The sequence below is a fragment of the Eulemur rufifrons genome, chromosome 1 (genome assembly GCF_041146395.1).
Source record: "Eulemur rufifrons isolate Redbay chromosome 1, OSU_ERuf_1, whole genome shotgun sequence".
NCBI lineage: Eukaryota > Metazoa > Chordata > Mammalia > Primates > Lemuridae > Eulemur > Eulemur rufifrons.
Genome location: NC_090983.1, coordinates 9,041,749 through 9,055,063, shown reverse-complemented (window position 1 = coordinate 9,055,063; position 13,315 = coordinate 9,041,749). Strand labels below are relative to the sequence as shown.

Here is a 13,315-nt window from a genome sequence, read left to right as displayed (position 1 = left end):
GGTTACCAACAGGCCTTTTTCACCACATTTTCACAGGTTTTTAATGCCTTAGCAATTTGACAGTTGCACTTAAGAGGACCCAGGAAGATGTAAAACTATGATCTAATTTCATATTTTAAATGCACATTAGTGAAATTTGCCTTATGTAATTGTTTGGCAAGAATTTAAAGTGCCATTGACGAACCCTTCAGAAAAAAGCTGGGAATCAGAGTAGGGATTAGTCAGGCCTTTGGGGTAAGGTTGACAGATTTAACAAACTAAAAATACAGGACTCCCAGTTAAATTTGAATTTCAGATAAATGATGTGCAATATTTGGGACATACTTATACAAAAAAAATACTGTTCATCTGAAATTCAAATTTAACTGAGCATCCTGCACTTTTTCTGGCAACCCTACTTTGGGGCCACTTCACAGTCCCAGGCTGGCTCCTGGTATATGCTTTAGTCCAGGCCCAGAAGTCCTGGTGTATTCAACCAGCTTCTTCTGCCTCCATTCCAGTGGTTCTTTTACAGGTGGGAGACTTCTTAAAGAATCTCATGAACTTGCGAGCCATTCCCCAGGAGTACATAATGTACAAAATTTGGCATCTCATGAGTACATGAACAACCATATACTCTTGAAATCCATCCAGAGCCCAGGTTAAGAATCCTAGTTCTACCTCAGTGTGAAACTAGGATTCTGTTTTTTGGAATTCTTGTCATCTCAATATGTGCTTGGGGAAACTGTGTTTCTCCAGATCCCCCATCTATGCTATTTTAAAAAGTAAGTTCCAAAGGATCTAGAATAGCCAAAATAATTTGGCGGGGGCTGGGAGAGGGACAAATTTAGAGGACGCACACAACCTGATTTCAAGACTTACTATAACTACAGTATTGTCAAGACTGTGAAATTGGCAAAATGATAGACACATAAATTCAATAAAATAGAATAAAGAGTCCAGAAACAGATACACACGTATGGCCAAATGATTTTCAACAAAGGTACAAAAATAATTCAGTGAAGATAGTCTTTTCAACAAATGTTTCTGGAATAATTAGATATCCATATGCAAAAAATAAACAAAAACTTCTCATAGGTTGCACCACATATAAGCACTATCTCAAAATAGGTCATATGAGGCTGGGCGTGGTGGTTCACAGCCTGTAATCCCACTTTGCAAGGCCAAGGCGGGAGGATCAACTAAGGCCAGGAGTTTGAGACCAGCCTGGGCAACAGCAAGATCTCATCTCTTCATAAAATTTAAAAATTAGCCGGGTGTGGTGGCCCATGCCTATAGTCTCAGCTACTCAGGAGGCTGAAGCAGGAGGATCACTTGAGCCCAGGAGTTCAAGGTTACAGTGAGCTATATCATTCCACTGTACTCCAGCCTGGGCAACAGAGTAAGACTATGTTTCTAAAAAAAAAAAAAAAAATGGGTCATAGACCTAAATGTCAAACTTTAAACAATACTGAGCAAACACAGAAATTTGTGTGGCCTTGGTTAGGAAAAGATTTCTTAGGACACAAGAAAGCACAAACCATAAAAGAAAAAAATTGATAAATAAGACTTTATCAGTATTTTGAAAACCTGCCCTTTGAAAGACATCATTAAGAAAATGAAGACACAGATTGGGAAAAATTATTCACAAATCACATATCAAGTAAAGGATTTGTAACCAAATGTGGAAAAAGTTCTCACGACTCATTCGAATAGATACTTCAAAACAGAGGCATGGGTGGCAAATACAACATGAAAAGATATTCAACATCATTAATCATTATAAAAATGCAAATTAGAACCACAGTGTGATATCACTACACACTTACTAGAATAGCTAAAATCTAAATCAACGATACACCACAGACTGACAAGAATGCAAGCAACTGGAACTCTCATTTATTGCTGACAGGAATGCAACAGTGCCACTCTTCTGGAAAACAGTTTGGCAGCTTCTGATCAAGTTTAATATGCATTTGCCACGTGACCCAGCAATCCCAGTGGGTCCTGGTTACTTTACTCAAGATAAATGGAAATGTATGTCCACTTAAAGACCTACACATGAACATTTCTGGCAGCTTTATTCATAATCACCAAAAACTGGAAACAAACCAAATGTCATCAATTAGTGAGAAGATAACAAATTGTGGTACATCCATACAGTAGGATAATACTCAGCAATGACAAGAAACAAACCACTGATACATGAAACCACACGGATCAATCTCAAAAGCATTATGCTGAGCGGAACAAGCACATGTGTGGTTTTATCTCTATGACATTCTTGAAAAAGCAAAACTGTAGTGACAGACATCAGACCAGTGGTTGCCAGGGGCTGGGCTGAGGACAGAGTTTACAAAGGGACATAAGGAAATGCATGGGGTGATTGCGGTGGTAGTTATGCAATTATTTGTCAAAACTCAGAGAACTAGGCGGGAGGATCGCTTGAGCTCAGGAGTTCAAGACCAGCCTGAGCAAGAGGGAGACCCTGTCCCTACCAAAAATAGAAAAATTAGCTAGGCATGGTAGTGTGAACCTGTAGTCCCAGCTACTTGGGAGGCTGAGACAGGAGGATCGCTTGAGCCCAGGACTTTGAGGTTGCTGTGACCTGTGATGACACCACTGCACTCTACCCTGGGGAGACAGAGCGAGACTCTTGTCTCAAAGGGAAAAAAAAAAAAAAAAAAAAACTCAGAGAACTGAATGCTAAGAAGAGTGAATTTTACTGTAAATTATACCTTAATAAAAAATAGTAACAAAGTAAAAAGAGCCTGGAAATTCTTTGTGTAAAGAGCCACAGAGCAAGTGAATTTGAAGTTAGAGATTTTGGGTTTCTTTTCATTCTTCCTATATTAAATCTTTCCTTTCTGAGGTAATATACCTAGGACATATTTAGCATTTTTCCTGTTCTAATGCGTTCCATTTTGCTTGAAAATGAAGCATGAGATTTTGCTCCAAACGACATATTATGGAAATCTGACCTGAATGTGGGCGGGGGACACCAAGAGTGGCAACAATGCGCCCTCGGGCACTCGGCCCACACCACAGCCCACTGCTATGGACTCTGAGCTCCAGGTTCCTCGTGGAGAAGGGGGACCAGATATTTTTTCTTCTCTTGTGATTACTTCCACCACAGAATGTCTTCCATAAGGGAGTTTCAATCTGCCTCCAAAAACCCAAAACTAATCACAAATGCTCCTTTACATTAACTACAAGGACCAGATAAGTACCAGCGTTGAAATTCTAAAGGATGTGCTTGCTTTCAGGAACCGTGAGCACAAGATAGCAGACATGTTTCCCTTTCCAAGAGCCTTTCTTTTAAGTACATCGATTTCATTTCTCAAATCCTCACCCTTTTTCAAAAGCCCTATTCCTTTCCTTTCTCTTTAAGAAAGAAAAGCCTTTAATTCACACCAACCCAAAACCTCCTACCAGAAACTAAAACTGCTGGAACTGGAACGGCGACCACTTTCCCTGGTGGTCACTTTGAAAGCCATGAACCTTGGAGCAGCTGGAGGCAACAACAGTATAATAATAGTAATAACCCTATACTTGAAGCCACAATGCCTGGGCTCATATCCTCAATTCTGTCACCGAGCCATATGACCCCAGGTAAGTCTCCTTAGCCATGATACGGAGAATCATATCCACTTCTATAAAAACAGCAGTTTGTGTTTATCAGGGTCCACTCTGTGCCAGGGGCTTCCCAAGCTACTTGCTTTCATCCTTCCATCCGTCCTATCAATGAACGAGGAAATGGGGTTTAGGAAGACTAATAAGCCTGGAGTAACTCAGCCAAGATTCACACCCACGCCCGAACCCTGTAGCGAGCATTTCTTTTCCCGACTGCACACACCTCCCTGGAAGTAGACTATAACCGTGGCGTCCAGACATATTGACAGGGGCTGATGTAAAATGGAAAGTTAAAGTCTGCCCTGGAGACTCTAGAGACTTAAGCAATTTGAAGATAAGGACCCTGTTTATCCTTCTGTCTGTCAGCCCCAGGGCTTGCCCTAGAGCCTGGGCCACAGACACCCAACAAGAAGCTATCACACTGGGGACTAAGGTTTTTAAAGAAATGTTGTGATTACAAAAAAAGAAGGAATGGAGGGAGGAAAAAGAAAAGGCAGAAGGGAAAGGAGACTTGAGCTAAGTCAAATAAATAAAAATGGAAAAATAAACTCTTTCCATGAATATTTACAGAAGTATTTAGAGCAGGTCAGCAAACCTCTTCCTTTTTCAAGGGCCGGATAATGCATATTTTCAGCTTTGCGGGCCCTGCTGTGTGCTGCAGCGTCTCTCCTCTGCTCCTGGGACACAGAAGCAGCCACGGGCAAGACTTACACAAATGGATGTGGCCGTGCGTTCAATACTACCTTATTGTGGACACTGAAATTTGAATTTTATACACTTCTCATGCATCTCAAGATATTATTCTTTTTATTTTTTCAACCTTTAAAAATGTCAAAACCATTCTTAGCTGGGGGGAGAGAGGGAGATGTGGACTGTGCTTTATGGACCCCTGATTTAGTTCATCAGAAAAGTATTTTTAAAAGAAAGTTTTATTAGCAATATTAAGGCCAGGGCTACTGCAAAGGATTTACTGAAAAATATTTTCACTTCCCTGAATAGAGCTGGCACCAGGGGAAATTATTAAACAGGTTAAATGTCTTCATGTGCTTTGCTCCTCCTACACACGGCCCCTTCCCACATGCCCTGGACCAGCCTGTGGGGCCCAGGTCCTGGTGCTGACAACTGCGCCCTACCAAAGCCAGTCATTCAACATTTATGGAGCACCTACTGTATGCAGCCCCCACATTGGGTGCCTGTCACTGCCCTCACCCTGGGGACAGAGCTGCTGCAGTCGGGGGCATAGGGAGGGAGTCTGAGAAGCCCCTCCTCTTGAAGATAACTGCCCTAAGACACACATCACGATTGTTGACTGGAGACAGGTTAGTGCATTCAAATAAAAACAATTAGTGATTCGTAACAGACTAGACCACTAGCACATGCTCCGCTCCCACTGTCCTCTCATCGTTCTTTGCACCCACCTGGTGAGGGAGCACAGAGGAGGAACTAACAGAAGTGAATACCTTTCATCAGGTGTCTTCTATGACCCAGACACTTTTCTAAGCCACAACAGCCTTCACAGTTGGCATCGGGACCCCATTTTTACAGATGAGAAACTGAGCCTTGGAGAAAGGAGTCACCTCCCCAAAGGCACCCAGAGCCGGGTTCTAAACCAGGTCAGTGTGACTCCCGTGCATGGATTCTTGCCACTCGGTTCACTTTGAGATGCAAAACCTATACCATGCGTGAAGGGTGTGAGCCAGGAATTCCAGGGCTGTGAACCTGGACACCTTGGGGTTAGAGTGACCAAGAACAGTGCGACTGTCTTATTTTTCTCTGCCACATCCACATGCTGGGCAGGCTGTAGGAGGAGATGACAAGAGTCTAGTTGGGGTTTCTCAACCCTAGTCATACCAGTAGAATCACCTAGAGAGCATTTAAAAGTTACCAGTGCCCAGGCCACACCAGGGGCCACGTAAGTTGGAATCTGGGGGACAGGGGACAGTAGGACCCACACACACATTTTTGTTCAAGCTCCCAGGTGATTCTAACAAGCACCCAGGGTTGAGCATCAATGTCGATGAAGCAGAGCAAGGGGTAAATATAAAGAAATTCTGCCTGCAAAGCTTTGCCGCGCTGTTAGATTTTCTGTCTGGGAGGCAGGACTCTGCAGTCACTGCCTCTGGGTTAAGCAGCTCCGACCACAGCTGCCTACTGAGTTGGTAAGGATATCTAAAAATACAACTCCGGCACTCAGCTTTCTGACTCAAATACCCTTCAATTCAGGCTAGGTTTTCTTTCTTGTTTGATGCTTGTGAAATGAGGGCATAAACAAAACCATTTTGGATGGTAACGTGTCACATGAGAAGCTTAAGCAAAGAAGCTAAAGACAGGAATGTGTTTTTGTCAAGTGGCCAAGCTGAGATGAATGATGTTTCCTAAGAATGCACCAAGAATGAAATGCAGAAAATAAGCAAATCACTTTATTTTAATAACATCAAGAAAATCGACTGTTTCCTTCTTTCCTTAAAATTGTTACAAGAATTTTGACAAATTTTTTTTCTTTCATTTCGAAGGAAAACTTCAAGTCACTGAGAATTTTCTAAGAAATCATTTATTTCAGGATATAAAGAACTACACATTTATAAAAGATTTTCATACAGTTAAATTTTCACTTTTAAAATTTATGTCATAGCATAACCCATCCTAGTGGAGAGAAAGATCTAAATGTGTTCATTGAAGCAAAACAATCACAGACACTGAATGAATTGGTATAATATTTTATATGGGAAAACTATGATCCTTTTCTTAGTATACCTTGCATTTGTGCAACATTTTACTCTTTTCCAAAATGTCTTAAAATTCATTCTTACATACTTCTTTGCACTTACAAAAAAAACTTTACTATGTTCTCATTTGTGAGTTGTGTCATTTCTATAAAGAAAATAAGACAAGGATTACTAGTCCAGTTTACAGATGTGAACATTGAGATTTGGGGAGGTTCGATGATTCTCCCAAGGTCACAAAACGTTAATAAAAAAGCCAGAGAAAGAAGAAATGCCCCTTGATATCTCAGCTGATATTCAACATTTTGCACATACTACATTGAGTGTGTGCATGTGTGTGTGTGTGTGTGTGTGTGTATAAAAAGTCCAGTAGAAAACACTGATGTTGTTCAAAGAACTAGAATTCTTTGGGTTTTTTTGTCTTTTTTTTTTTTTGAGACAGAGTCTCGCTCTATTGCCCGGGCTAGAGTGCCGTGGCGTCAGCCTAGCTCACAGCAACCTCAAACTCCTGGGCTCAAGCAATCCTTCTGCCTCAGCCTCCCGAATAGCTGGGACTACAGGCATGTGCCACCATGCCTGGCTAATTTTTTTTTTCTATATATATTTTTAGTTGTCCAGATAATTTCTTTCTATTTTTAGTAGAGATGGGGTCTCGCTCTTGCTCAGGCTGGTCTCGAACTCCAGAGCTCAAGGGATCCTCCCGCCTTGGCCTCCCAGAGTGCTAGGATTATAGGCATGAGCCACCTCACTCAGCCTAGAATTCTTGGTTGTTGTTTGTTAGCAAACCTCAATAAAAAAAATGGGTTCATTTGAAGCAGAGCCATTGTTTTAAGTGAGCATGTTTAATCAGAAGAGAAAATTACAGAATCAGATGAATGAGGAAAATTAACTTCCATAAAAACCAACTACACAGCCCCGTTTTTCCTCCAAGTGCAGAAATTGATGCATTTTTATTATAATCCCAAAGGATAAGATCCTTAGGGAACATGTAATGAAAAAATAAACAGACATTTGACTGCTTGAATACTAGGTAAAGAATTATTTCATTAAAATAAAATGGGTTTTACAAACAAAGTAATACAAATTTAAATAATCCCTACTTTTGATGGGTAGCCCAACAGAAGGAAGGAGTTTCTGTATCATTCACCAGAAACGAAAAATTGGCCCAGCAGCTGCAACCTCTGATACCTGCCCACTTCCCCAAATGAACCAGAAAAGACAAGAGAAGCCTTAATTTTTAAAAAGTTGAAGTTTTTTCTAACCTCTCAGAAATATTTACATTTCTTTCTTTCTTTTCTTTTACAGACACAGTCTCACTCTGCTGCTGTTGCCCAGGCTAGAGTGCAGTGTTGTCATTATAGCTCACTGCAATCTCAAACTCCTGGGCTCGAGTGATTTCCCCCATTCAACCTCCCCAGCTGGGACTACAGGTGTGAGCCGCCATGCATGGCTAATTTTTTAATTTTTTGTAGAGATGGGGTCTTGCTATGTTGCCCAGGCTGGTCTCAAACTCCTGGCTTCAAGCAATCTCTCATCTCAGCCTTCAAAGTGCTAGGATTATGGGCATGAACCACTGTGTCCAGCCTAGAAATATTCATATTTCTTTTATTTAGTATCCATTTGCTTATTATTATGGTAAAAATAACTACAGGTATGACCCAGAATTCTAACTCTAAGGTAAACGGTACTGCTTGGCACGTGGCATGAGGGGAATCTGCTGTGTCTTTGTCACCCCTGTGCCTTTTTACTCCAGCTTAGCACCGTCAAACAAGCTCAGGGTTTTAGAGCAAGACCAGACTCAGAAATCACTTCAGCTCTTTTTACTGATAAGACTCAAAGAGTTTATAGGTTTTCCTCAAGGCCACACAAGTAAATATGACAGGTCCAGGGCTTTCATCTAAACACCTTTTAGACTCCATAGCCCTGCATCAAGCCAGCCTGCCTGGTCTAAATTCCAGCTCTAACACTTACTAGCAGTGTGACATAGGGACCGTCACTTAACTTTTCTGCACATTATCTATAAAATGAGGATGACACTGCAAGGATCAGCAAATTATATCTGCAAAGCCCCTGGAACAGTGCTGGCACACATTAAGTGCTAAAGAAGAGGGTTAGCTACCACCATCATCATCATTATTACATCTCTACAAACTAGATTTCCATATACAGTTTTAGAATTAGCTGAATTTCTCATGATTCAAGATGTTTAAGTGTGGTAGAGGACTTAGAAAAGATGTATTTTAAGTGTTACATGATTTTCAGGACAGTATCAAAATGTGACCTTGGATTAGTCACTCAGTCAAAATGAGCTTCAGTTTCTGTTTGACAAAAGGAGCTGACGATACTTGTGCTATCTGCCTCATACAGTTAAAGTAATGAGTATATGAAATGTGTCCAGAAAGTTAAAAAAGAAAGAAAGAAAGGGAAGAGATGATCTTTTGTGGTGGGTTTTTTTTTTTTTTTTCCTGCTCCCATAGAAAATGAGAGTCTCAAGTCTTACTGTAGTACAAAATCATGACGACCACAGATGCTCAGGGACTTACAGCACTTAATTAATGTAATCTTCCCCCAAGCCTTATTGTGGAAATCCCACAGAGAAAGGATGGACACCCACCCAAAATCTGGCTTGGATGTCTAGACTGAAAATCACATACGCACACACCTCTAAGAAGGTATGAAGAGATTTACTGCTGACATCATGAGGCTTTCTGGGGAGAGCAGGCAGTTCCCAGTTCAAAAGGCTTCAGAAAGCAGGGAAAAGAGACTGGCTTGAGAGTGGGGGAGGGGTCTGTAGAGGGAAGGGCTGGTGCAGCACAATAGGGATTTGCAAGGTTTGAACCTCCCACTGGGGATCACCTGGGCCTTCTTACAAGTTTGCCTAGATAGGGAGGAAAAGAGAAAGAGGGAGATGTGAGGCTTAAAAGCTTTCAGCAGTCAAACACCAAATAATGGACTAGGTCTCTTCATGGCAACTTCTATGGGGTAGATCCCATCCTTGAAAATGAGGAAACTGAGACCCAATCAGCTTAGATCACCTGTCACGGCAGGTTTAACTGGAGCAGCTTCAAACCCACATGACCTACAATTCCCAGATCCTGTGAGTTCCTGTCACTCGGGTGACAGAAGAAGCACCGCCTGGACCCCACCGGCTTACCTAATGTCAATCAGCCAATGACAGAAAAGCTAAAAACAGCCTTAATCCATTTTTATCCCAATTGCTAGTTTATGATTTTCTTAAATTTCTCCACATACAAAAAAAAAAGAAACTTCAGGGTTAGGTTCTAATGTTACCATTGCTAACATTATTGTCGTTATAGGGAGAAAGATGACACTTTGTATAAAAGATCCTCTTCGCATACAGGTAAAATTCCATTTCCAATTTATCCACTGAGCATGAGGTTCTATTTCAGCAACCACACGGTCTGCAATGGCTGACATCCATTTCCCTTATCTGTAATTGGGTATGTGTAGTGTCTTCTCTCTCTCTCTCTCTCTGTTGAACTTCTCTATTGAGATGACCTTTTTGTGGTGGTGTCTTTTATTTTGTTTTCTGTTCCCATAAAAAATGAGAGTCTCGAGTCTTACTACAAAATCATGAAAGATTAAATTAAAATCATCAAGAATCAATTTTTTATGGGTTATAAGGCTCTGAATCATCTCAGTAAGTTCTTCTGGGTAACCAAGTCCGATCGGGTTCCCAATCTGCTAGTCTTTCCTATTAGAATTACAGTTGCTTCAGCTCTCTTCAACCGGGAACTCAGAGCACCTGGTATTGGTTTTCCTCAGGTGGGCAGCGTTCACACAGCTAAGCCTGCCTCAAATGAGAGCTATACAGGAAACCCAAATCTGTTTTGAGCCAGTTGGCTCTGCAATATTTATGTATTAGTTCATGACTCTTCTGAATGAATTAAATTGTATATCAAATCACCACTCAGAACTAATCACAATATTTATGCTCCTCTGTAAGTCATCTTTAGGGAGCACTAAAGAGCTGTCTCTCTTTCTTATATCTATTTTTAGAATCACCAAAAAAAATCTCAGAGTTGTGTTAAATTCCCAATGTCCATTCTTCCTTCTCATTTAAACTGATGTGCACTAACCTACCTTCTCCCGTTCATTCCCACGACACCTTGGGTCCAAACCAACTATTTCATTCAAGGATAAAATTCAGACATGTAAATAAAACAGCAGTATGATAGAAGCATTCAGGCAACTCATTTCTTCAGGAAAAGTTGTATAAATCATTGATCAACAGGGAAAATTAGTATGAGTCCATTCTCTGGCTTTGAATTTGCAGTTCTTTTCATTTTTGCAAAAGCAAGATTTTGTTCTTATGGCTAGAATGGCTCCAACAGGCATTTCCCAAGGAACTGTCATGCCCCAAACCTACTCCTGATGCTGGCTGGTATCACAATACTCAACATCATCATCATCATCTCCCTTGAGGGAATTAAAGCTTATTGATGCCAGTTAACAAAGAAGAGCACAACATTGAATGGATAGATTCAGGTTGATAATTTGCTATTAAAGAAAAAAACATTCTAGGCAAATAGCAAAAATTCTGGCTGTCAAGGTCAAGCTTCTCAATCCCATTTACCTCAATAAATAAAAACTTATCATATCAAAAGGGTAGCCTTTTTTCCCCCACTGAAAGAATCTATTTGAGCATTCTCTAACTCTTCAAGATCGTATCAAATGTATATGAAACAAACTCCTCTACCTAAATGTAAAAAAGAAAGCACTGGGTCCCATATATGTTCCACATTCACGTGGTTTAATTTAATCATTTCAGAGAAATTCGTTATTCACTCCTACGCTGCAATAGAGACTTGGCGTTTTCTACCTGTACACACAATGCTACCAAATCGCCTACTGAAAATGTTGATGTTAATAGGTTTCACCCAGCTTTAATGTACTTGTAAAAGCTCCATTTATTATTTTCTGTCAAATTCTTTTGGAAACCCCACATTCACGTGCGGCTGTTGGCCACGTCCCATCCCTCACACAGACCCACGTTTCCTGGAGGCTTCCCAGTGCCCTGGTCACGCCCTGGCCACCAGCCCCAAGCGTGCGCCTGGAGGAGCGTCCACCAGGAAGGCGACACTGCAGGCCCCACGCGCAAGGCCCCCTTGAATGCCTTCAGCTGTTCCAACACCCCCTCCTAAGCTTAGAAAGGGCCGGTCACAGGCCGAGGGGAGGCAGCTGCCCTCTCCGCCTCTGGCTGCCTTGACAGAGCCCTCAAGGGTGGAGGAAGGAAAGTGCCGGGCAGCAGACACGGAGCCCATCACCACTTGCCTCCCACACCGCGCACCCTCGACACACGAAAGGTCCGGCGGGACAGGGAGCAAGGCCACCTGGACATTGAACACCTCGCCAAGGACGCTTGGGGCGGGCTCCTCTGTGCTGCCAAGGCGGGCCCGAGACCGCGCTCTAGCGGAGCTTGCTCGGCTCGGCCCGGGCCGGGAGGGGCGCGCCGCTAGGTGGCCAACGGTAGCGCCGGGAATGCCAAGCCCTGGAGCGACACGCCCCGAGAGCCCCGGCTGGCACAGCCGAGAACCAAGGGAGGCAGGGGACCAGCACCTGCAGGGTCGGCCCGGGCGTCCGCGTCCACGCGGGCCGGGAGGCTGGAACCACTCCCTTCCCGAAGTAGAAGCAGCTAGTCTCAGACGTGCTAGAACCCAATGTCTAGCAGCAACAGCAGGGCGGGCAGAAAGAGGGTACGAGTCCTCGGCCAGCGCCCTGCACCGCGCCCACCGCCTCCACTCACCTGGCAGTTGTCGCCGGAGACCCCGGCGGGGCAGGTGCAACTGTAGTCGGGCTCGCCGGCGAGGGCTGGGTGCTGCGGGCCGGGCGCGGGGCGCGGGGTGCACACGCCCCCGTTCCGGCAGGGCTGCGCGGCGCACGGCCCGGGCGCGGGCAGGGGAGCGGCGGGCACCGGGCTGGCCAGGCAGCCGCTGCGGGGCCCGGAGCAGAGCAGCAGCAGCAGCAGCAGAGCCAGCGCGAGCAGCAGCTGCGCACCGGACGCCTGGGCGCGGCGGGGCGGCATGGCCGGCAGGGAGGGCGCGGGAGCTGCAGCTGGGGCAGGGACGCGGCAGCGGCAGTGGCAGTGGCGGCGGTGTTGGCGGTAGCGGCGGCAGTGGCGGCTAGGGCTTCTTGGCGGGGCCGGGAGCCTCCTGCAGCTGCTGGATCCGCGGTTCCCCGGGCAACGGCGGGCGGGGCCTGCGGGGGCGGGGCCGACGGGGCGGGGCCAACGGAGGAGGGGCGCAGGCGGGCCCCGCCCGGGAGGAAGCGCAGTGGGAGCCCTTCCTCTGCAGGGAGTTGGCCGGGAGTTGCAGGGAGGCGGCCCGGGGCCCCCAGCCCTGAAGCGTGGGGCCGGGGTGGTGGCTGCGTCCTAAGAAGCCCGAGGGGCGGTGGTGCGCCGGCCTGGGACGACGCTGGGCGACGCTCGGACAGGAAAGCGGCAGAAGAGGCGCAGCGGGTGCGCCCCCCACGGGCAGGGCGGGGGCAGACAGGGGCGAGGGAGGGAGGGGCGGTGGCCGCGGCGGGCAGCTCCACCCGCGGCCTCTTGGCGCAGAATCTGCGAAACGGCAGCCGGGACCCGCCTTACCTCATCTGCGGGGCTGCCCGCCCCTCCCCCGACACTGCCCCGCACACACTCGCCCGCGCCACTCCGACCCCGGCGCCCCGAGGCTCCCTGAGCAGCCGGGCCTGCTGGACAGTGACCTTGCGTATGCGCGACCGGCCCCCGGGCCCTTGTCCTTGGTGCTGACCGAGCAGCCTCCCTGCTCGCCAGCGCTTGCTGAGCGCTCGGATTTGTGACCGTGGCGCGAGAGTGGGAAGGGGCCTCGGGATCGGGGTTCCAACCCTAACGTCGAACCGAAGAGGAAACTGAGGTCCAGATAAGCTGGACTGGAACCCAGTGGGTCAATTGACTCCCAGCCCAGAACGCTGAACTCCTGAAAGAACAGTTCCGAAGCGCG

The 13,315-nt window shown here is 45.5% G+C and overlaps 1 protein-coding gene across 1 annotated transcript in view; it reads right to left on the bottom strand.

The window, feature by feature from the left end:
- DNER (delta/notch like EGF repeat containing) overlaps positions 1 to 12,516 on the bottom strand; it is a 293,066-nt gene extending 280,550 nt beyond the window's left edge. The window contains exon 1 of the mRNA XM_069466390.1: positions 12,103 to 12,516. Coding sequence (XP_069322491.1) covers positions 12,103 to 12,381 — 279 coding nt within the window. The 5' untranslated portion in view covers positions 12,382 to 12,516. The remainder of the gene's footprint in view (positions 1 to 12,102) is intronic.
- Between the last annotated feature and the right edge of the window lie 799 nt (positions 12,517 to 13,315).